The 25,869-nt window shown below is 42.0% G+C and overlaps 1 protein-coding gene across 1 annotated transcript; it reads left to right on the forward strand.

Annotated features, from left to right (window-relative positions):
• The first annotated feature begins 2,701 nt into the window (after nt 1-2,701).
• On the forward strand, nt 2,702-25,359 carry Olfm4 (olfactomedin 4). Its single transcript, XM_021642815.2, has 5 exons — nt 2,702-2,914; nt 8,212-8,364; nt 14,201-14,413; nt 16,616-16,775; nt 23,337-25,359. The coding sequence occupies exons 1-5, from the start codon at nt 2,732-2,734 to the stop codon at nt 24,134-24,136; spliced, it is 1,509 nt and encodes a 502-aa protein (XP_021498490.1). The 5' UTR covers nt 2,702-2,731; the 3' UTR covers nt 24,137-25,359.
• The last annotated feature ends 510 nt before the right edge of the window (nt 25,360-25,869 follow it).

Raw genomic sequence — 25,869 nt, forward strand, 5'->3', positions numbered from 1 at the left:
AAGAGACTAGAACATTTTGTCAAAGAAGCCAAGGCTGAATTATTTCCAACAGGGAATAATGAATTTCACAGTCCACATCCTGCTTCAATAGGAGAGTCCCAGAAATAAAAAAAATATATATAAAGGATATCTTGTTCAATTTGAATATTAAACAGACTGCTTTTATTTTATTATAAATATGGCCCCAGCTGGGCGTGGTGGCACATGCCTTTAATCCCAGTACTCTGGAGGCAGAGGCAGGTAGATCAATATGAGTTTGATGCCAGTCTGCTCTACAGAGTGAGTTTCAGGACAGCCAGGGCTACACAGAGAAATCCTGTCTTGAAAAAAATCCATATATATATATGTACAAACATATATATATTTATATGTGTATTTATATCCCCAAAATGAAATGGCCTACTGATGTTAAACCTAATGTGTTGCTTATTGAACTTTTTTTTTTTAATTTCAGGTTTTTCTTTGAACTTAACATGAGATTTAAGTTTAAAAGTAGGAATTAAGTCACAAGACAACATGTGTAATTAACACAGAAATCCTGAACAAGATGTGGTGTTGCCCATAATCACTAGTGATCTTGTCCATTCTTAAAAAAAAAAAATCTGATAAATTGCTAATCTGTTAATCTATGTAATTTTCTGGTGATACGCATAAGAATTTACAAGGTAATCTGCTCTTTAATGTAGCTTCTTCAACACAAAGAGTTATTATCATCAGAGAAATAGCCTGTTCTGTTAATCATGGCTGTTCTTGAAATCTAATATGACTGCAGATTTAGGGGAATAGCTTACAATTTTTGCCCTCTTCCTTGAGGTGGATAGAAACAGGTTACACAGAAACATCATCCTAGAGTAATAAGCTTATTGAACTTTTAACATGAAACTGTAGAGGGAACAGTAAGAGAGATAGGAGCTTAAATACATTTCTTATCCTTAAACAGCTTGCCTTCGGTCAGCTGTCTCTGACCTTGACCTTCACCGCAGCTTTCCTTTGGACTGATGTTAGGCAGATGACGTTGTTTCTAAAACGCTTCTGTCATTGAGTTCCCATCCTTCTTAGGTCTCCTTCAGCTGCTCCCAAGCCCAAGTCCCATGGACTAGGCATAGCACGGCCTGAGCAGACACCCTCTGGTGGCTTGACAAGTGTGTTTCAGTGTGGACAGTGGTGGAGGCAGCACTGCCAGCCTGGGTGGTGGGGTCGTGTGGACTCTGAGACTGTGGAGACTGGTCTGAGTGGTATGCTCACTCAGTCCTCCTGAGTCAGGAGCCCTGGACCAGGGGAAACAGTCCAAGGAGATTTAGGGGTACTTAAAAGGCATAGGCTTGCTTTTATTAAGTCCTGTCCCCCATCTCTTCTTTCCACTCTCCTGCTTGCATTTTTTCCTGCCTCAAATCCTCTTCCCCTGAGGATTTGCACCAGCTACTTGGCTTCTCACATGAGCACCATGTTGATTTGGTGAGTTCATGGAGCTTATGAGGTTAAGCTGTGAAAAAACTCTGCAGACCAGGTTCTTGCAAATGCTGCTGGGATGGGCTGAGATAGAGTAGTCTCAGGCTGGTCTTCTTGTTTTAAACTCCATGGCCTTACGTAACGATCCGGGCGTCTGGAAATTAAACACAAAACCAGAAGAACCTTGACATTTGTGTAGCATTTTAAAGCATATAAGCAACTTTCTAAATACCATTTCACTGAGTTCTAATAATTTAGGGATTGTTATAACTACAAAGAGTCTAAATGGCATGCCCAAGGCCACCGGTTCCTGAGTGACAGGGCTAGGTTTTAATATAGAGACCTATACATTTTTTTTCCCTTTGCAGGGGGGGGGGAAACCTTAGCTTACAGAGGTGTGTACATTGTTGGAGACAGGCAAAAGGTGACTGAAGCTCTGGGCTAGGTCAGCGAGGTAACAGAGAAAGTATCCTGGCAGTTTTCACTAGCGTGAAGAGTGATCTGTGAGTCCTGAATATCTGGTTAGTCCACACAGAGGGTATCAATAGAGGTCAGAGAAATTCTTCCTTTGGACTTCTTTGGCTGGGTTGGGAGCAACTCACTCACCTAGAGAAATAATCAATAGGTCATCTAGGTCCCTTGCTCAGTTTGTTTTTTTTTTTTTTTTCCTTTAGAAGCCTAGAGTGCAGAGTGGATTTCTGAGAACAAAGCTTTGGTGGGGCTGTTTAAAGAACTTCATCTAGAAGCAGACAAGGCAGGGAGCAGGTCAGAACCAACCTAGGCGGTAGTCCTCAAGAGGATGGCTTCAGACATCTTAGAGGCAAGTCCTAGTCTCTAAAGTGAGTGCATACCACTCTCTCTGTGGAAAGCAGAATTCAACAAAATGGGAGCAAACATTCAGAAGTCATTTTTAGGCAGAAGGCCAAGGGCTGCATTTTTCTTACGGCCTCCAAACTTTATCCATTCCACTAAGTCTATGTTGGTTCTATCTCCTTCAAGGAAGTATCAAGTTAGAAAGCGGATATTGGCTGGAGGAAACTTCTGTGAGTTAATATTTGTCAGGGGGGAAATCTGTCTCTAAGGTCAGGTCACAGAGTGGGGCTCGGTGGCGGGGCGTGGACAGGACTCAGGTTGCAGATGTCCTGACTCTTCTAGGGTGGGTCACATGTTGTATGGCCGTTTCCTCTTTCTTCACACAGTACCTATGGGGAAATCCCCACTGGGAACTATAAGAAGCCCTGGGGCTCTGGGGAGAAGCTAGCATCTTAGCTAAGAAGGCAAGATGAGTTACAGCCTTGTCTTCCTTCTGGTCCTTTTCTTCTACCTTGGCTCTGTCTCCAAGGCTTTGGAGACTCTGACCTCTGCCCCTTCCCTGACCACAGCTCCAGAATTACCTCAGGCGACAACTACCTGGTTACCCTTGGGAGCCGCCACATCTCAGGCAAAAGGTGGTATTGTGTCTCAGGTGAGGGAATTGCTGAGTCTGGTTGATCTATGTTCAGTTCCTTTCTGCTCATTTTTTTGGGGGGGCCCTGAATACAATTTCATGGATGGCTAGACCTGGGCACTTTAAAGGATTTATGCCTCTTTCTGTTCACTGTAGATGCCTGGGAAATGAATTAAAACCTGGGTGAAGTAATTAAATTGTTAGCAGGAGAGACAACATCCCAGTTTTCTAGCTAATGTATTTGTGGGAAAGCATGGTTCTAAATAGGTTCTCAACCCAGGCTGACCTGTAGGATCAGTGGTGAGGAGAATCCTAAAAATCCAGATGCTGTGGTCCTACCCTGTACAATTGTTTACAACTTGGACATAAAAAAAAAAGTCCAATGGAATCTAATAAGTAGTCTGAGTTGAGAGATTTAGGAAAGGGATACCACAAATAGCCACTCCAGCAAAGTTTATCCAACTGATTTGTTGCTCAGAGGGAGCCTTTGGGGGTCACTAATACACATGTGACAGCTGGAGCCCTGTCGGTTCCTCCGCACCTAGTTTAGAAGGAAGATAGGAAGTGGGTCTGAGGACACAGAATGGCCAGTAAGGCGCTTTCCACAGTAGTGTGGGGATCCATGTCTGTGTCTCTACCAACCACCTAAAGCGCCAGGCAAGGCGGCACACATCTGCCGCCCTGTCACTGGATGGAGCAGGCAGAGACAGGAGGATCCCTGGGACTTACTTTCGAACCATTCTGTCTAATTCGTGAACTCTGTATCCAGTGATGGATCTTATCTCAAGGAAAATAGAGGGGTAAGTAGTAGAGAAAGACATGCATTATCTCTCCACGCACGCACGCATGCGCGCGCAGACACACACACACACACACACACACAGTGAGAGAGGGAGAGAGAGAGAGCATGGGTTATAAGAAGAAGAATTACTAGTCTTAGGAAAATGCTGTAATATGTGGAAATTTCCCAAGGAAATTCTAACACTTTTCAATCTTTTTTTTTTTTTTTTTTTCAATATGGAATAACTGGGTCTATTTCCAGTGCTAACAACTGCAACAGTGAAATGAGCCAACAAAGGCTCCATGTTCTACAGGGATGGGCCTGGAAAGGCTCCTGAAGTAGAATGCACAGATTGCCCAATTCTTTGGGGGATGAGAACTCTTTGGCTTTCCTTTACGAGAAAAAAAAATAAAATAAGGCATGGAGTCGCTGCAAGATGTGGAACAGAAAAGAGTTGCCCACAAGACCTCTGGGCCCTTTGGCAGGCGTCCCCCTCTGCAAAACTTCCCAGGCTAGCCTTGCTGGAGGGTGACTCGTGCGTGACGGCTCTGACCTTCCATCAAAGTGTTTCCATCAGACGTACTCGAGCTCATTTTGAGATCCTCTAGCCAGCTGCTCTCATGAAGATGTCTGAGTGGAAGGACAAATAAGACAAAGGGAAGGAGAAAGGGCTTTTGTTTGAGTTAGCATTATTCAGATCTGTATAGGCAATGAAAATGTGGTCAACAAATGTTTTGGATGGGGCCTAGAGGGCATCGACATCAATAATATTCAGTGCCTGCTATGCCAAGGCTGGTTTAATGCATAATACAGTTTACTTAACCCCCAAGCGTTGGGTAAAGGTAACGGTCCCATCTTAGAGAGGTTGAATCTGAGGCTTACTATGGTGAGGCCATTGGCTTAAAGTCACCAAACTGGGAAGGTATGTCTCCCCAGATCAGTCTGCCCCCGCTAGTTTCCATCAGGTGTTAACTTGTTTCAAAGGAGCCTGTTGCGAAAGCCATCTCATTGTATGCAGTTTTCTATATTTCCAGGGTACAGATGAAAATTGCCTTTAAAAGGAAATCAAGTTCAGAGAATCACAATCATATACTGGCTTCTCAGTATCCAGAAATCTTATCTCGGGATACTAAACAAATTTGGGGGACAATTAGAATGGGCTTTTTTTTTTTTTTTGTAAAATGTGGTTAACAATAATAATTTGTTATAGAGCTTCACTAGCAATCAAAATCCAGCATTTGGCTGTAACATCCTCAGCTGTAATAATAGAAAATAAAATACCAGTGAAGGAACAGAGGAATCCAAAGTGCCCACTGTCTGGTAAGAAGACAAATATTTAAAAGTAGGTAAGAACTAGTACTTAAATTGTACTTAGAGGCTTCAATTTCCTGCCTCGTTTGCTTATCTGCCTGTGGTGAATGAGTCAGTATCACAATTCCAGCCTCCTTTTTATGGTGGACCAGGTGTCAACTCCACTATAAACCTAATTTTCTAGGGTTGGCTGTCAGCTTGATGAGCTTGTTGGAAAGTGGTGGAAAACCCTTTTATAACTGTCATTGAGCCAGTTCCAAACGTATCATTTTCTGTACTTCTGAAATGCCGAGTACCATCATTTTATGTCATGAATCTTTGTGGGCACTTAGACTTGGCGGCTAATTAGAGCCAACTGCGACCTTAAATCACAAATGTGAATCCCACCGTCTGCTGGAGGGCTCAGAATACTGTGCCCCCCCTCCCCCCAAGAAGTGGCTGCTTCCTTTCAAAGATGCCGGGAAGGCTCCTCACAGTCGCTGGCAGAGTGGGAGCCACAATGGTATGTGTGCTTTCGTCAGCAGGGTATGAAGCCGTTGGAAAAGCCCCTAGGGCATTCAGAATGAAAGAAGGCCTGATTAGGCCAGAATTGGTTTTAATCAGCTTTTAATTCCAGAGCATGGTGCACTGTAGACTTAGTCAATGTTAACTGATCATGTACCAAGTGAGAATTTAGCAGTGTAGTCACTTTTGTGGGTCACACAGAGTTCCTACTTGCCCTCCCCAAGGGGATTACACATCCTTTCAAAGGCCAAGGGGACAAGCACTTGCCTTTGTGTCCCATTCCCCACAATTCACTCATGTAGTTTAAGCATTCACTGCAGAGAGAGACTCATCACCATTAGCTTCATTGTCTTTGAATTCCAAGAGCAGAAATATCTCTAATGGGAGACACTGATCAAACTTATGGACCGTTTTGATGTCAGCTGAGCATGTTGGGCTGATGATAAGCAGGATGGAGCCCACAGCACAGGGACAGAGATGTTCAATAGAAGCCAGTGGAATGGCTGTCAGCAAGGCTTATAATTATTTGCTTGTCTTTCAGGTGAACTTCAGGACTAAAAGTTGTTAGCTAGTGGTTCCTAGTTGATTGTCTAGAGACTGCTTGATGCTATCTGCTATTTCCTGAGCTGACAGAGCTTCTCAGAGAACTCCAGGAATGGTCCACCCTGTCTTGTGAAACTAATTAACCTCCCCTTGTCAATGCAAGATTTTTTTTCTTTGCTTGATGGTTGTTATAATAAGGAATCTCTTCAAAGCCTGTAAAAGACTTGGCATACCTGTGCTAGTCTTTCTATCTTTAGATGGAGTAATAGATCTGAGTATAAGAAAATACAACTGCTCTGACAAACTCTTGATATATATTGTCCAGTTCTATTCCTTCTTTGCAAAGACTCATCCCCTCCCCCACTCTCACCCCTTGCTCCCATGTGCATCATAAACTTGATTGTTCCTACGCCTTACTCCCTGATTCCTATGAGGAAGGGATATGATTTAGACAAGAGAGGGCTATGTCAAGACTTTTCCTAGAATAGAGGGCTGGAAAGATAACACAGCTGGTCAGGGACTTGAGCTTGGTCCTGAGAACCCCAAATTTAAAGCTAGGAGTGGCAATATGGGGTTGTTGTCCCAGTGCTGAGAGGCAGAGTGAGAAGAACTCCTGAGGCTCGCTGGCCAGCAGCCTAGTCTACTTGGTGAATCCTAGGCCAACGAGAGACTGTCTCAGTCAAAAAGGGCAAATGTTGCCTGCAGAATGACACAGAGTTGTTCTCTGGATTCCCCATGCAGATACACAAACATGAACACAGACACACACACACACACACACACACACACACACACACACCGACACACATGCATGCATGCACACATGCAGGCTCTCTCTCTCTTTCTCTCTCTCACACACACACATGCACACATTCACAAATCCACTTTCACTCTCTCTCAGACACACACACACACTTCATTCTTATCATTTTAGAGAAGCTTAGGCTCACTTAAAAACCAGTACAGCCACCATCCTTTGCAAGAGCCTTGATTGGCCCAGAGGTCACTGATGGGCTAAATCTCGATTACAAAACCACCTAGACCAAGTTTGTTCAGGGGTCGTGGGTACCAGTAAGGGTAGCTTGTGTGTGCAGCAGATACACTCAGCTGCAAGCCAGCTGGTGTGAACTTTGAGGCATGGCAGGAATCTCTTCAGACTCTGGAATCGGCTTTCTCCTCCTTAGTCTCACAAAGGGTCCCTTCAGGCTGATGCTCCCTTAGGTGCTTTGGGCTGGCCTTCCGATAAGATCATTAGACGGCACAGCCAGTTAGCTGACAAGACTCACTCTGCAAGTCAAGAGTAGTAATGAAAAATGGTAATTGTGCCAGGATCCCCTTGGGGTAGTTCAAAGGGGACAAAAGAAAAACAGAATCTTCCAAACTTGTCATTTTAAAATATGCAGTGGCATTGAAGTGTGAGCCTGAATATCTTAAAGAAACTTAAAGTGACTTTTTATTTTCTGCAACTGGTAAGCTAGAGATCTTCTATTTGAGAAATTTGGAAGGAATCTACAAACTCATACACTGCTCAATTTTTGAGCAAATAGATGGTTTGTTTCCATTTGGAAAAGTGTAAATTTTATAATTTCCCAGCTTAAGAGAGGATTTGAATTCTCACTGGGTGACCTTATCATGGTCATGGTTTCTTTATTATAATTGGGAGAAACTGGGCTGGGATTGGAGTGTAAGTGTGTGTGTGTGTGTGTGTGTGTGTGTGTGTGTGTGTGTGCAAACTAGTAGAAAGAAAGAGAAAGGACAGCACCCCCAACCATGGGCCATGTACCAGAGACTCAGTTCACAAAGCTTGCTTACTGCAGTGGACGGCCCATCAATCAGTGGGTCTTAATTTCATAGAGGAGGAAGTAGACAGCCTTAATAGTCTCTCAAACACAGTACTCTTGTCCCCTCGTTATTTCCCTTTCTTTGCATAGAGGCAGCAGTGATTTCTTTAAGTCTCCTCAAGCATGGAGAATCTTCCTTTTGATACGAGCTGCTAGCATGGTGCCTCAACCAACAGGTGGAGATGTGGTTGGCTTGTCTCTATAATGTTTTCATTGATGTGTAGGATTCTGCTTGTTTGCCTCCAATCACTCCTTTGACAAGCCAATTTCTGTATTTCCTGCTGCCTTTTAAAAGGTCCATTTCCCAGCTTACTACTGACTTTTATTATTTACAGCCATTTTCCAATTTCACCGGCTCCTTGGACAGCCACGGGACCTGCCAGTGTTCTGTTTCCCTGCCAGACACCACCTTTCCGGCTGACAGAGTGGAGCGCTTGGAGTTCACAGCTCTCATCCTCTCTCAGAAGTTCGAGAAAGAGTTTTCAAAGGTAAGCGGTTTCTTTTCAAAGAAGGTCTTGATTTACAGCAAATCTCCGAGCGCCTCATAGCAGAGAGTGGGAGATCAAGACTTCGCACACTATGGAAAAATCTACAGCAGGACTCTGCTCCTCACGCAGTGGAAAAGCTCAAGAAACCCTCCGGTCGGTGACACAACTTTGTTTAGTGGTTTCTTCTCTTTGGCTTTGGCCCAGCTTTCCAGCTTCCATTTGTTTTCCTTCTCCTCCTCTCTATCCTATTCAGATCTCTGTTACCTTTCTTCAGTTCCTATTCCCTTCTTATTTCCGTTGGTTTCCTATTCACTTTGCCGTGGTTCTTCCTCTTGATCATTCTTCCCAATCTTCCTTACCTTTCCTGTTTGATTCTTTTTGTGACATTTTCTCACCTTTAGATGTTCCTTTCCTCCTCCTCGTCTTCCACTTCCTCTTCTTCCCTTTTCCTTCAAATCTTCCCCCATTCTCAGTTTTCTGTCTTTGACTCTTTTTTATTGTGCTCTTGCTGGTATTTTCTTACCTTTTCTCCTCCTTGACTTTTTGTTTCTCCTTCTTTCCTTTCTTTCTTCTTCTCACTCTGAATTTTCTATTCTGCCCTTCTTCCTTCCCTCTTCTACTCCCCCCCTTTAATGGTGCATATATTTAAATCGTGTAAATCTTCCTACTTCCCTCCCCCCCCCCAGTTATTTTTGAACGTCACAACAGGAACATTTCATTCCACATATCATCCATGAAATCAAAATTGAAGTCTTCTGTAGGAATTTGAATGAAGATTAATAGGTCTCTCAGCCTTGGGAAAAACCCTGGCTAGAAGACCCTCTGTTTTCTGCTTTGTGTGGCCAGAGGAATTTATTCTAATGGGTTTCTCTGAGCCTGCTCGAGCAATGTGACTTGCTATTCCAGTTTCGACCCCTGCCAGCTTTTTAGCCAAGCTACAAATCAATTAGAAAGCCTCCTATTTTATGCCCAGGTGAAGTCTAGGCTAGAATATAATCACATTATGCATTATTTAATACAACCCCATTAATTTCCAAGGAGTTCTGGCTTTACTGCAGCCCTCCAAGTAAGTTTTCCTGAGCAATTTAAGTGTAGCCACCTCAACATCCAATATAGTTATCCTTTAAGACAAAAGATTACGGCGAGCTCGGGACCCTGCTTTCAACCTGAATTGGTAGATAAATATTCTAAGTTAAAATGAGTGTCCAGGAAAATGTGTTTGACTACTCCAGGAACCTAGCTTCCTAAGAAATAAAATGTCCTTGAATTAATCAGCAGAAAAGGCACAGTACTAAATTATAAATTCCAATCATTAATATTCATAGCCTTATTCCAGCATAATCAAGTAGAGATAAGAAGTTATGCATAAAAACATAACAAGCAGAAGAAAATCCTAGGTAAAGATCTTTTTCAGTTGGAATCATTCGCTTTGAAATAGTGGAAGCCACTGATTTGCATGTCATCTTTGCTGGCAGGAGTATAAAGGGCAGTTTGAAACCTCAAGCTGCTCCAGGGAGAGTATGTGGTTTGCCAGGCTTGTGAATGTGGGCCATTTCATTCCAGTGCTGTAAGTGGGCATGGGGCAGGTGGCACGTGCTTTGCTAATAACAGGCAGAGAGAGGGGTCAGCACAGGTGAGAAAATTTTTAGTTCTGAAGGTGTCAATAGTTTGTTGCCCCCACTCCCCTCAAAAAACTGAAATTCAAGACTCACAGAGGATTTTACCATCAGCTGAGGTTTGCTGGCTGATTCGCTGTGGTAGATGGCACCAGTGATAATAGTAGAAGTCTTCACTTGTAGTTGTCCAAATGCTTCTACTATTCTTGTCCTCTTCAGCAAGCCCTCAACGGAGACAGGCAGGCCTCTCCACTCCCACTTTCATGACAGAGAACCCAAGGTTCACCCAGGTGAAGGCAGGTCATTCCTCTTCTGGCTGCTATAGTCAGGACAGGGATTTGGGTCTTCAGAATCAAGCCAGATCTTTTTCCCCTGTCCAGATTCTTATGACTCTTCTGAGAAGACCCAAGATAGGCAGTAGGTCAGTCATGCCTTCAAATCCCGAGTTATCTCTTTAGCTTAGGGCTTCTGGATTTCCAGGTGAATTATTATAGCTGTCCCCAGGCTGTCTTAGAAATCACCATCTATCTAAGGACCTGGGGGAATGCCTACTCGGAGTAGGTGAAGGGCTTGAGTCTGCTTTCCATTAATTCATTACCTGTCAGTACACGGGGAACTCAGGAAGCTGCCGCTGCAGAAAACGTCAAAGGCCTTTTAGATGTTTCTGTTGCTTATGGCCCATCCTGTGTGACTTAGGAAGGAGATGACACAAAAGTCAGCTCAGTTTTTGTTGTGGTTGCTCTCTCTCTCTCTCTCTCTCTCTCTCTCTCTCTCTCTCTCTCTCTCTCGGCTCCTGGTCTTCGGGGCAAGTCATTTAATATTACACACTTGCTAATATACGCTCATGCATGAGAAGGTTGAGGAGGCCTGGAAGACATTTGAACAACCTATAAACAAACAACATTGATTGAGCAATGCTTTGTGCAGTGGAATAAAAGTAAATGAAAAGGTCAGATTGAAAAACACTGAAATCACCATTTATCTATTAATTTCTAGAATTCATGAGAGCGTCCATTAGCGAGGCCTTTAGTGAACATAATCTCTAGTCTGTATAATAATCTTGCAAGCTTGATGTCATTACCCTTGGTTTTGGAAGCATAGGAAAACTTAAGAGAATTTAAGTGATTTGCCCACTGGGTACTGAAGTTAGATTTGAGCTCAGGCAGTTCTTGTACCAAATACTGCACATTTTGATGATATTTTCAGGGTCTATTAACCTAATTACATTTGCTTTTAAGGATATGTTGAAAATAACAGTGTGTTTCAAAGGCCATTTACTTATTTCAAGTAATCTGGCTATAGTTATGATCATGGGTTTTGAGGAGCCAACAGAACTATGAACCACACTAATTATTTAACTGGATAGCCAGCCACGTTACCTTCTTATTTATGTCAAATCCTCATTTATTTCAAGAAACAACAGCAGCTATGCCCAAATAAACTCCAAACACATACATGCACGCACGCGCACACACACACACACACACACACACACACACACACACACACACACTCCATGACATGGTTAAGCGCATAGCAAATAAAACAAAGTGGAAACTGTGAAGGTCAGCCTGGTGATTGAGGCCAGCACTGTGAGTCCTCTCAGGCTTGCACTTGCTGTAGTGATGAAATCTGGGCAAAGATGTTGCTCCAACTATGTGTCGTCACCAACTTACACCCATATTTTTGCTATCGCATTTTACAGCATCCCTGGCCTCTAAATGCCAGTACTTCATGATCAATCCCCAGCTGTAACAACCAAAATGTCTTCAGACATTACTGAGTAGCCTCTGGAGACAAACTCACCACTTTGGCCTCCTCTCTCTGTTTAGAGCAAGTGTTGTAAATCAGGAGGAAGAAATGTGGTAAAGGTACTAAATGCCAGTGGTGTGGGGCTGGGCACTGTATCTGGCCTGCTCTTACTGAGCTGAAACTGCCCAGGATAAACCCTCAGGTTCTCAGGGTTGTCTGTGCCATTTCTACACACAGAATCTATACAACTGTACCTTTCATGCGTGAAGCCTTCCTGGCCCATCTACAAATTTTCTCCTGCCCACCATAACTGTGCATAATTACAGTCTTTCTCGAATACCACCCGGCTTTTTTTTTTTTTCCCCAAATGTCAGCAGAAAGGATCACCCTTCAAAATTTTCTGCCAGATTTAGGGAGACCTTTTATTTTGCACCTGAACTTGGGGCAGGCCCAGCACAAATTCTCACAGGTCACAAACTCTAGGCCATGCCTCCATTTTCTGTGAGAACCAGGGGGAACTGCATTTTATTTAGCAGAGATGACAGTTGCATTGCTCATTTGCGCAGAGCAGTAGCTGTAATGTGCCACCAAAGTGTTCCAGGAAAGCCGAGGCTGCTTCATTTGTTCCAAGAGCTGGCAAGGCCAGATGCCAACAAGCACATTCATTTCTCAAACTTCCATTTCTGTAATGGATTGGTGTGTTATTATTATGTTTTCACCACAGGCAAGGTTTTATGACCATTTTTTTTAAAGGAAATTGAAACCTGAACACCTTATGTCTGTGTTTATGTTTTGAGGGTGGGAGGGCTTGACTGTTATATGCACCTCCCCCACTTTTTTTCAAAAAACCCGCATCCACCGAAATATCACAATTCCCATCAGCCTCCGAGTACTGGGGCATCTGATGGCAGTGAGAATACAGTGGTGGCAGCTAATATCCTGAGGAGATATTCACAGTAGTGGTACCAAGAGCTGCTACTCCAATGTTCATTAGACTCTGCTCTTCCTGAGGCCCTAGCTCTGAAGGTCTGTAGCCTATGATTGTATTATAATTTGCATGGTGGGGTTAAGTGGAAGAGCTACAATGACAGGAGTTAGGGCTGCCTTTGTCATTTGAAAGATCCCAGGTCAACATCTGTCTGAATTCATCCAGGCATTTGACACTCCTGCAATTTGGGGAGAAGTATTCCTTATGCTCACATTTAAAAAAAGAAAACTTGAAAGCAGCAACTTTTTAACGAGCAGGTCTTTGTGAAAGACAGGATATTTCTTTAAGCGATCACACACAAAGAAGTGTCACCGACTGTTTATGGAAATAACCTTTTGGAGATTCCGATAATGCACTCAACCACCAAGGAAATTTTTGGAATTTTAACTTAATAATCAGACATTCAAATATATGCAGCAAATGTGTAATTTAAAGGTCTGATTGCAATAATCAGCTCTTGGGATAAATGAGAACTCGCTTAATGAACTGTGCACTTTACAGTTGTGCCTACACTCAGGTATTGTATAGTTTGCTGGGCCATTATGTTTCTTGGAAAAATTCAGAGGGGCTCAAAATTCTTGGGACATGACTCATAAGGAAAGGCTTCTATTCAGTGCATTTCTCCTCTTTTAGAAAATACCTAGACTCAGAGAGAGCAATGGCTCTCAACAAAAGGATGGTAGAGGCAGTTATTTATCTCCAGAGAACATTTCAAAATGTCCCCAGACATTTCGGGCTGTCATAACTCGGAGCAGCTGAATATCTTACAATGCATTGTATGGTTTCCCCTCCCGACCGCTACAAGAAAGAGACTTGCTTAAAGTATCAATAGTGCTGAGGCTGAGAAACTCCGATTTTGAGCAAATGAGCTGAGAAGAGAGATGCTCCCAATCATTTCAATCTAGGGAGCTAACGTCCTCAGACTTTAACGTGGAGATTAAGATATAAGTACAGATTATTTTTCAGTATAGGTAAGTGAAAGCAAAAACCACAGCAATGTGCTATCTACTCTTGCCTGATTGCGTCTAAAACAAAAAGGGGGAACTGTAGAGAGCTGCGGAATGCTGCGCCTTAAAGATGGAGCTGGTTTCCGCCTTCCACCTTCCCGATGGTGAGTGCTCTCTGTCACGAACAATTCCACATTTGGCTAAGGCTGAGGATCTGGCTTGCTTCCATGTATGTGGACCTATCTGCATTGCCCACATGGCACGCTGGGGTTGGCTACCCAGAGGCTATTTAAGCTGTGGGCTGGCTTTCCCCAGGGTCAGATGATTGTTCAAGTTTCCTGAATAAACTGCATTGAAAAAAAAATAAAGTTCATTTGCCAGTGAAGGGGAAAAAAAAAAAAGAATGGATATATTTTGAACCACTTCTTTGCAGTGATTGACAAGGATCAAGCAATCTTCAAGTATTTTGAAGTGGAGGAAGTCCATTTGGCATCACTCTGTGAGTCCACCTAGGCTTTCTGCTTCTCCTCCAGGTGAAGGATTATGTCCAGCTAATCAGTGTGTATGAGAAGACACTCCAGAACCTGACTGTCCGAGTAGAGGTCATGGAGAAGGACAGTTTTTCTTACACAGAGCTGGACTTTGAGCTGATCAAGCTGGAAGTGAAGGAGATGCATAAGCTGGTCATAGAGCTGAAGAAGAATTTTGTTGGAAGCACAGAAATTATTGACTTGCTGGAAGTGGAGGTAAGAATGACTCACTTAGTACATCAATAATACGTTTGGGCTAGGAGTTGTGGCTCTTGCCTTTAATCCCAGTGCTTGGGAGACAGAGGTAGGCAGACCTCTGAGTTTGAGGGCAGCCTGGTCTATAAAGAGAGTTCCAGGCCAGCTAGGGTTGTTACACCGAGAAACCCTGCCACAAAAGCAAACAATAATAATAATAATAATAATAATAAATAAAAAATAAAAAATAGTACATGTCATTTAGTGACTGAGCAAGTGCTGTGACCTAAATGGCATACTCTCTTTTTTCAACCCTGTCTCAGGACCATGTGGTACATCCATGTTCTGTTTTGGATGAATGCCTACACTTGTATAATAAGTTAAGTGTACTGGGAACATGTTGACTGGGAAACAGATGTTGAACTCTAAGAATTCTGCCCCAGAACTAAATGACCTTTCCAGTTCTTTAGAAAGTGATGACATGAATTGGAATGACTTGTCTTTGGACGTGTTAGCTCAGGCATCTTCTCTGTCCTGGATTTATCCTCATGAGACTAGAAATACAGTTTACTTGATTGTGGAAATCTCCCCCTTTTGAATGTTATCTGTTTCTCTTAGAATTATTCTCTACATATTTAAATTTCTTGTGTATCTACATTATAGACCTGTTTGGAGTTGTTTTGTATGAGGTAATAGCTATGAATCAGTTTTTAGTCCTCCATGTGCAGCTATCCAGTTTAACCAGCACAATTTGTTGGAGATGTTGTCTTTCTACAGGGTGCATTTTCTGCTTTTGTCTTTTGTCAAGAATCAAGTGTTTGTTGGTGTGTGGAGTTATATCTGATCTTCATTTCTATTACACTGATCAATGTGCCTGTTTTTATGTCAGTGCCATACTGTTTTTTTTTTTTTTTTTTTATTACGATGGCTCTTAGTACAGCTTGAAATCTGGGATGGTGATTTGTCCAACATAGCAATAAAACAACTCCTGATGACATATTGCTATACCCATAGATCAGTGCATCATTCAACACTCAGCAGAGAAGCTTCTTCCTGAAATAGATGGTAATTAACATAGAGACTGACAGCTGGACAATGTGCAGAAATTGAAAGACTTTGGAGTATTCAGGTCTGAATAGGATGTGTTTATCACCACACTGCCCTTGGTGCTTAGGGATCTATAAGGAAAGAAGACTTAGAAAGATGACAAGAGTCAGAGGTGGTGGATTATTTTAAGAAAATAGCATTCTCCAGATACAACAGAATACACCCACAAACTTACAGAGACTGACAGCATGAATTAAACCTGTGCAAACTCAAGGAAGATAAAAATCTAAGCATGAAGGAAGGCAAGTGAGCACGAAGTCCCACACCTAGCCAAGAAGCTATTGGTAAATGATAGCTACTAAAAGAAAGAAAATTAGTTTTCTTTACTTGAAGGACACTGAGCACATCACCCACACTCCAAGAGCAACCTCATGCTCAGGAGTAGATTGACAACACAAATTGGACTCCATATTTTTTAGTTATCTTTTCCCTTTGTTTCTGTTCTTTAAAAGAGAGAAATAGCATGGAGTTGAATGAGTGTGGAGGAGGAGGATTTGGAAGGAGTAGGGGGAAAAGAATATGATATGAAAAAAATATATTGTGTAAAAGAATAAATTGAAAAATAAAAACATTCAGAAATTAAGCAAAAAAGAAAGTTTTCTTGTGAATATGTCTTAGCAAGTTTTAACAATCTATGGATAAGATTATCATATTAATGTTATGGTTGGATAATTTACATCAACCATCATTTACCAGCACAGTCATGACATGGGCTATAATTAAGAATTCTAGTTACATATTTTAAAATTTACATTTTCTAGCTCTCACTATTCATTAGAAACTTAATTATAATACAACATGAGTAAACACGAGTTTATAAGGGAAGGTTATTAGAAATGAACTTTAATGGACATTTGTGAATGCTTAGAATGAGCCTGTGCTCTATTATTAAAGCTGTTAAAATCGTTGCCATTTTCTTCTTGTCACACACATTGCCTGAGATGTGACAGGCGTTCAGTCTAAACCATAAAATGTATTCTTCCAAATGAAACCATTCAGAAGAATCTCTGGTGTATTCTGTAGCAATGTTTCACTAAATGACAAATTCAGCCCCAGAATGTTTATGAAAGAAATTGCACAATAATATAAAGTCACTCTGAATTTTTATTTCCTTAGATAAGGAATATGACTCTCCTGGTAGAGAAGCTGGAGACGCTAGACAAGAACAATGTCCTGAGCATTCGCCGACAGATCTTGGCTCTGAAGACCAGGCTGAAGGAATGTGAGGACTCTAAGAGCGGGCTTGTGCCTGCCACGCCCCCTCCTCCCGCCCCTGGTGAGCGTACTTTATATATGTTTTTACCATTAGTGAGAACCCCATAATGAGCCTTGATTTGGGTGAGGAAGGGGTTTGGGACCTCAGTGATGGACGAAGCATGGCACTTTTGCAGTTCTGGGTTCACTTTTCTACATCTGTTTTCAATAGTCTGAAGTTCACAGAGGAAGAGCACAGTGCGTTTTTCAAAACAAAACCTACTAGTTACACACATTACTTTTGCATTGCCCTATCAGAAAAACAGTCTAAAGGTGAGAAGAGCTATGGGGCTGGGGATGGCAGCACATTTAGGATCTTTATGTGGCATTGCCTTTTGGTAGATTAGCTCATTTATGTATAGGCTGGGCAGATGCCTTTGTTTTTCTGCCATTTCTTTTTCTTGTGCTCTCTTTCACACTCCTCTGTACTTTACCTTTATTCCTCTCTGAGGTGCATGCTCTCTGCTGCGTTCTGAGTCCTGGAACAAACTAAGGATTACAGAGATGGTGGTCTCACATGCTATGGGTATGCCTTGCTACCCATCCAGCAGGAGAGGATGGCCTCTCTCTCTCCTCCAGGTTACCTATTGGATAGTGTGTGTGTGTGTGTGTGTGTGTGTGTGTGTGTGTGTGGTAGGCAGGTACCTAAACTCATCCCTTAATGGAAAAAGAGGAGTGGTAGCTTGGAGAGTATAGGGATCCCTGACTTTACCAGCTATGCAGCTGCAGAGAAAAGATCCTTCATCTTCTTTGTGAACCGGGAGAATAATTGTCCTCACCTTATAGGGTTGCTATGGGGATTAATGAGACAGTGCTTGCGAAGCTCAGAGCTCTGTAATCAGCATCCATACACCGGCAATGGATATTATTAGTAATCATGATAATTGAAGTGAAAACCTGGCTGTGAACAGAGATAGGCCTATGTCCTGGTGCACTGAGGTAGCTCCTGCCGGCATTTTGCTCGCACCATTCGGTCCCATCCTTTAGAGACACTGCATCGAAGGAACTTCTCCCAGGGTCCTGAGCATCTCGGAAGCATTGCTTGTCATCAAATTGTGAAGCCTTTGTTGTTTTTATGAATTCCAGTTCTCAAGAGCCTTTTTCCTTTGGACTGTATATTTCTGAATCTTGCCAGTGTAACTGATTTCCTCAAGGCTTTAATTAACGAGGACTATAGTTCTAAGCCTCTTGGTGTTATTCAGGGGACATACCCTCCAGTTGCAGTCAGAGGTCTGTTCTACTCTGTTTTATAGTGGACATTTAGGACAAGGATTGTCATCTGTCTTCAGAGACAAACTAAAGTGGAATTAGTCTGGGATCAGTGTTAGAAGCATGTCAGAAGAAGGAGCTGGTTCTATTGGACCATGACAGCTCTGTGAGACAGGAGTCAAAGCAGCGACACGACCTTTGATAAAGATGAGCCTGCAGCCCCCGGCAACCATCTTTCTTGCAAAAGATCTTCCTGGCACAGGTTGCTATGCACCATTTGGAATCCAGGGCATTTTAAAGCAAGAAGGTGTATTCAGGGCCATCTCACTTAGTTCTCCTATGTCTCAGTGGAGGGGCGTAAGTCTGAAGGATGCTGCTTTTCTTGAAGGCACACTGGCACTCGGTGACAGTATAATGTCATCTGTCTCTGGCCATCTCAGAACCCCCTGGTAACTCCGAGTGTAAGGTGTCAATCACCTAAGGGTGGCACCGAGGGAGATAAATGTGCTGCTTAGTATTTAGGAGGGAAAAAAGCAAGTGGCCCCTTTGTGTTATTTTTCTTAGAAATGTCTCCAGAACCTTTCCTGAGGCCTTTACACCTAGACCTCTGTGAGCGATCACAGCCCAGCTGTGTTGTTTAAGCAAACGGAGCCCAGACTTCTACTCTTGTTCTCACAACCTTGGCTGCACCTGGATCCCTGCCAAGCCACTTGGCCCTTCTCCAGTTTTGTTCATATTATATTTATGATGTTTATATTAAACTGACTTTTGTCATGTTTTTAAATCAATTTCTTTCACTTGCTCTCTTCATGTTTGGATTGGTTGATAATGCAGAATTGGAAAATCCCCAGGCACCACAAAGTTGTGAGCCTGTGGAGACTTTAATTAAAGTTCCTCACTATTATGGGACTTTAAAATCTGGCCTGTCTGCTTGTTTTTTTCTTCACTGCAGAGTTGCACAGAACAAAAAAGGTCTGTATGGGAGTCTCAGCTCTAAAATAATTCTGCCCTCTCTGTGCTCCACCCTTGCAGCTGTAGTTTGATAATCTAGTGATCGGCTTGAACTTACACCCAATATATTTTGGTTTTAGTAAATGTGTGTTTGTGTGTGTGTGTGTTGCTTCAAAACATCTTTTTTCCTGCTTCATTTTGCAGAACTTTCTAATTTAAAGTAATTGGTCTTCTATTTATGACCCCCCCCCCCACCCCCCGGCAAACAACGACTTCAATCTATTTTTTTTTTCCCTCTGATCTAAAGGACAGCAGCATATTAGCAAAAAATATGGTGAGAATTCTCAGTGGTCATCATTTTACTTGGAGACATTAGGCTTTGTAGGTACATAGAAGGTACCTACAGTAAATGGTGGGTTATTGAACGGGGCATAATTTATTTAGCAGGAGGGGCATGCTAAATTCCTATGCACACCGTGTTGGGCATATATCCAATGATTCAGAATCAATCTATTAATCAGCTTTCTTACAATTACAATCATTTACTTGCCTAGTTCTTTGGTTTGTTTTGGGATTTTTTTTTTTGAGACAGGTTTTTATCATGTAGCCCAGGTTGGCCTGACATTCATGCCAACCTAAGGCTTCTGAATACTCTGCTTGAAAGTGTGAGCCATCACACCTGGGTTGATCGCCTAATTCTTAAAATTAATCATAGTTTCTCTAGTCTTAGCACACAGACATCTTAGTTGACCAGGGGAGAATCTGCATTGACAGACCCATAATTAAGCATTCTCTGTAGGCATACCAATGTTTGTCTTTAAAAAATCCACTCTATTAGTTTAAAAAGTTTGCATAGCCCTATTTCAAGGCTCAGGAGTATGAGGATACCAGAGCAGGAGCTAATGGGTTGCATGATGAAGAGCAGACTTTGCACAAGGAATCCCTTGCTCTGCATTCTATACAGTAAATTCATCAGCTGTGTAGCAGGTTCTATCTCTAGCGCTTTGTAAATGAAAGGTTGGGTTTAATGTTTCGATTCGTCTTTTATTCCTTTATTCTCTTATATGGCAGTCCTCTTACGTTTGCCAGGACTACCAGAAGGGGTGAAGAAACACCTAACGGCACTCTCTAGGAAACAGCCATGTAAACCAGAGCTTGTGCCATGACGCAAATAGGATAATGGTGGTTACTATTGGTTGAGTTGCACTTATCAAGCCTTATCTCTGTTCCTTCCAGCAGTCCTGCAGGGCAGTCATTGCTTATTTGACTTAAGGAAACTGAGTCTGAGATCATTAAGCAACTTGCCCCATGATAGACAGTTACTAAAGAGTGCAGTCAGGATTTAGGATTGAGTCTGTCTGGTACCACCTTCTCTGTGCCAGAGCTGCCCTAACAAAGGGAATGTCCTTGCGGTTTCTGGAATGAACGGCATGTTCCACAAGGCACACACCTGATTATTTCTTAGTTATCTTTGCTTCCTTATTTATGGAGTAGCTGAAGCATACCCTGGATCCCAAAGGTTTGCTGCTTTGCTCTTTTCCACCAGCACATGCAAAATGATTCACTGGCCCTCAGTAGTTCTTGAATCATAGGCTGGACAACTGAATGTTGTCAAAGGGCTCTCGTGAAGTTGGGATGGGAAATGAGCAATAAAGGGAATGGAATATATCTAAGACTTTGACATGAAGGCAGGAGCTAGAAGAGGGTGTTAAACAAAGATGGGTGGGTGGAAGATCCAGGTAAGGAGGGTAGAGGAGGGCCACTCTGCTGAGCAGTGGGCATGAAGATGGCTGTCATTTTGAGCAGTTTCCTTGTTTGTTTGTTTCTGGCTACTGGGGGAGCCCACCACAGCCTTTCCCCTGACTTGCCACTACTGCAGCCACAGCCTCAGTCCTGAGAATAACATTTTTTGGGGGGAGGGGAACCCTATTTCTATTTCCTTTTAGCCATATCCAGAGCACTAAAAATATCCAAAGGGGGTAGAAGATAAACGGAAAGTAACAAAATGGATAGATGAGTATTTAGGAATGATTGGGAGATGAGGAAAAGAAATTGAAGTGTCATTCAATTCTAATATTTGTAACAGGCACAGTTTAAATTTCTGGTCAACATTAAGAAATAATAAACCTTTATTATTACCAGTTGGAACACTATTAGTGCTATATTTGAGGTGGAATTATTGTTTTAACGATGGAACCATTGCTGTAATTTTAGCAGTATTAATCGTGTATTTTGGTTCCTTCATATCTAAAAATTTCACACTGGAGACAGAACAGCCTCTCTTTCACTCCTTGATAATGTGAGGATAAGTTTCATGCATCATCAACTTTTCTGAAATATTGTGTTACTGTTGGTTTGGGATATTTTCTTTCCAAGAAAGTCAGGTTCAATGAAGCAAGCAACTCTTAAGTCTCCCAACCTGAAAGAAGAGAAGTGACTTTCATTTCCTCCCAGTGAAATGTGGTTGCATAAATAAGCTTTCTGCTAGGTATTTTAGCCAGGAAATCCAGTTTTAGCATATGGAAACTGGAACAGTTTTTGTTATCATTAAACTGAACACACTGCTAACTTTATTTTAATAATTCATGCATTGTTTCATAAACAAAGGCAAACAAGCATTCATCTGAGAGATCACTTTTAGGGGAAGAAATAATAATTTATAATTTTATTTATTATTTCTTTAGCAGAGAGCAGTCTCCTGGCTGAACACACGTTGCTTTTTTTTATTTATGAAATGGTGCATGCATTATTAAAATCAACCTGTGACTGTATTCTGTTTAATGATATGCAAAATTATTTGAGGTTGGGTACAGTGTGGTTTTATTTCTCTACCTGTTGTATGGTTGGCTGGCTTTCCCACCAACTGTGGATTTATGAGAGCATTTAAGGAGCACGTATTTAATTCTGGGACTGAAAAGTCCCAGCAGATTGGAAAAATAAAAGCAGGATTTCTAGTAATGGTTTCACCTCCCAGCAGTCCTTGAGTAAGGAGGGGAGAGAGTGAGGCATTTAGCAAGGAGGGGAACAGGTCTTTTCCCTCCTTGACCCAGTCAGTTACTTGGCTCCTCTTACTTCCTAGTGCTAATCTCAGGCAGTTCTGTGGAGCTTTGCTTTTGGCTATAGTTCACACATGTGCTCTCCATGGCTCCTTGATTCTTTCCAGGCACTCAGAGCCAAATACAGCATTTATATTCTGCCCCTCCTTCTCTCCCTCCCTTCCTCCTTCCTTCTCTCCCTCTCCATCCCTTCCCCTCCTCATCCTTCCTTCCCTCTCCATATATTGAGCAGCAAACATGGAAAAGGGACTTCAAACATAATTGAAGTTGTATTTTTCTTTGTTATCTAATAAAGTATCTTATTATTTTTTAAGAGAAGAATATTTGTAATAACACCAGAAAAATGTGTCCAGTTTTTTTTTTTTTTTTTTTTTTTGGATAGATGTCATAAAAATGCTGGAGGGATTTTATTTCATTTTTTAAATATAGCTCACAAGCCCATTTGGGTTGGCAAGCATTTTAGAGGCTGTACAACCAAAGGGCCAGTTGCCCAGCCTGCGCAATTTATGCAAGGGTTATATGGAATTAAGATCCAATGGATCAGTGCATCTGGTCCCACTCGATTGCACACATTTTGACAATGCCTGTGTTAGGAGGGGAAGGGTGACATACATGTCTGCTATTCTATGGTGCAGTAGCATATGGATTATGAAGGGTCCGTGTAGATTCATCTCAAAGCTCTGAGGCAAGATAGTCACCAGATGATTTATGGGATGAGGTATGTTCTGGGTACACATTAGGCAAGTCCACGGCTAGATGACGCTGTAGCTTCTCAAGGCTGGAATCTGCCTTTTATAGGACTCTCTGTCTGGACCTATCAAATGAGGTATTTAAAGCTTTCTCTTCTGAGATTAGTTTAGAGCTACTTTGATGGCTGCTGAGGGTGTTCACTTGGGGTTCCGGGGAAGGCAAGGAGACTCCCCAAGGACTATCCTTCACTAACCACTGTGCTCCCAAGGGCTGACCTTGGTAGGTAGCCCCCTTGGCTTTATGAGGAAAACATGCTTCTAGAATATTATTTTCTCAGTTTGATACAGAAAATTTAAGATATTTGCAAACATGCCTCCTGGGAGAAGAAAATATATGAAGCACCAACTCTCTTTTCTCCCTGGGATCTCAGACTTTAAAGTACGGCTTTATGGAGTTATATTGTGCCCATTTTCCAATTTAAAAACCTACTGATGGAAGCACGAGCCAGTTCTCTAGATCTGGCAGAGACGGAAACAAAGGGTGGCCCTTCTCCTCTGGAGCCATCATTGTGATTGAAGCATGACCAGAACATGTTTTGAGGGTTGTTTTGGTTCTAAAGATCTTAAACTGTGTAATCATCCATTTTCTCTAAGCGCGTCTTTCTTCTTCTTTTACAGGAAGCTGCAGTCATGGTGGGGTGATGAACGTCAGTGCTCCCTCCGTGGTTCAGCTCAACTGGCTCGGGTTTAACTATAAATATGGTGCCTGGGGTCGAGATTACTCTCCTGAGCATCCGGAGAGAACCCTCTACTGGGTGGCACCTTTGAATTTAGACGCAAGGGCTCTTGAATATTACAGACTTTATAACTCACTGGACAATTTGTTAATCTATTCACATTTTCGAGAATATCGGATTCGCTTCGGCCAAGGGGGTGGTGCAGTGGCATTCAACAACAACCTGTATGTGAACTGGCATAATGGGGGGAACATGGTCAAAATTAACCTGACTACCAATGACATTACTGTGACTCGAGCTCTCCCTAGGGCTGCCTATAATAACCGCTTTTCATATGCTAATGTGAATTGGCAAGACATAGACTTCTCTGTGGATGAGGAAGGACTGTGGGTAATTTATGCAACTGAGGACAGCACTGGTAACATAGTGATTAGTAAACTCAATGACACCTCCCTTGAGGTGATAAACACCTGGGTTACCAAGCAGTACAAGCCATCTGTTTCCAATGCCTTCATGGTATGTGGAATTCTCTATGCTACTCGCACTTTGACCACCAGAACAGAAGAGATTTTTTACTACTATGACACACACACAAGGAGGGAAGGCAATCTAGCCATCACCATGAGAAAGATGCAGGAAAGAATTCAGAGCATGAATTACCACCCCTTTGATCAAAAACTTTATGTCTACAATGATGGTTATCTTCTGAATTATGATCTTGTCTTCTTACAGAAGCCCTGAGTCTGCTTCAGCGTTAGGGTCAAAAAGAAATTAAAAAAGTTTGTTGGAAGTGTCCTTCTCCACATATTTAGGCACCGCAGGGAAGTCCAGGAGTGTGCTTCTTTAGAAGTGATGTTAGTTGAGATAGTAGTTCTACCACAGTAGAGGCCTAGGCTATTTGTTCCAATTTTATTTCTTTTGGGAACCGTCATCTTCTTTGGATGAATTTAACAACCGAAATGAGGTCCTTCCAGATAAATTTCTCAGAGGCTGGGGTATTGTGAATCTAATGAAATTTCTAGGGAGGTGAAGTCTAGCAGTTAAGGAACTTAAGGGGAACTCTGCATGAATTCTGGGGATTCTTTTTCTAGGAAAATTTGCATGGTGATCAAGCATCTATCATGTAGCCTCATTGGCTTGTCCATGCTGGAAAGGACACTGGGGCTTAGTTAGGTAGATCAACCTCAGAAGGTGAACAAGAGATTGAATATCTAAGTTTGTTTTCTTCACTGGCTCCTGGAAACTGCTTTGTGCATACCAGATAGGTAAATTTGGCATCTTAAATAATATGTTAGACATTTTGAGTTTTCTGGAGAATGGACCCTTTGTATATTAAGTTGTACGCTGAAAATCAATCCTGGAGGGGGTTTCAAATGATATACTTGGCTCTTCTTTTCTCTCACTCTTCACCTACATAACCCAGAACCCTTTACCTCATAATTTAGTTTCCAAGGCAGCTATGGGATTAGAAGCAGACTTAACAACAAATTGCCTTTCTCTACTGATTATGTGTTTTTCTTTAACATTAACTAGTTTTCTATGGGACAGATATAAGACACAACTAACCTTTTCTTGTCTTATCATGCCATTTTGGCTTATGTAACTACAAGATTGTAAAAAAAAATCAGTTGACAGTGACATAATGGTGGTTTTTCTGGTTGTATAATAAAGATCTTGGAATAAGTTGTACCAGTTATTTCATGTAATTTCTCTCTTTAAACCTAGAAGTTGTAAGAAAGTGCAATTTTTTTTTTCTAGAAAGTGATATAGAAGGATACAGAAAGTTCTTTAAGTATCTGGTTAATCAGTGCAGTGCCTGAGAGCACGCTAGGCGCAAATACTCTAGTGGCTTTGGATAGCTCCACCGTATAGTCTTAGCTATTTTCCCTTGATGTTCAAATCCTAATCTTCACATGCTGTACTCCTATTTTTTTTTTAAATAAAGGATTAAAGAGTGCACTGTACTAAGGACTTTTGTTTTATTTACCGTTTTTAATTTTAAAAAGACAGACAAACCCCCAACTTAACACAGACCACATTCTCCCGTGAGACATTCACAATGTCTGCCTCCCATACATTAGAGATCAGAAGCACACATGCTAGCAGAAAATATCAATAACTTCCAGAAGAGCCCAAGAGTTGGAAGGGTCTTAGGGTTCATTTCCCTTTGGAATCCATTCTTTCTGGAAGTTTTTTTATCATCTCAGTCTGCCCCTTTATCTTCAGAGATCTGACCTTAAGGGCTTATTAATTTGCATGACTGACCTGATTATTTTCAGTGCAAGCCTGCATTTGTGTGGCTCTTGTTCCTTTCACAGCTGAGCTATTAACAATGAGTCTGAAAACCTTCAGATCCTTCTCAAATAACAGGTGTTGGGTAGAAAACAAAGGGTCTAAGAGGCAGAATTAGAAAGAGAAATACCAGCTGGGTGGTTGTGGTGATATTGCTGCAGCCTTGGCACAGTGCCTTTAAT

This window comes from Meriones unguiculatus, chromosome 9 (assembly GCF_030254825.1).
Source record: "Meriones unguiculatus strain TT.TT164.6M chromosome 9, Bangor_MerUng_6.1, whole genome shotgun sequence".
Classification (NCBI taxonomy): Eukaryota; Metazoa; Chordata; class Mammalia; order Rodentia; family Muridae; genus Meriones; species Meriones unguiculatus.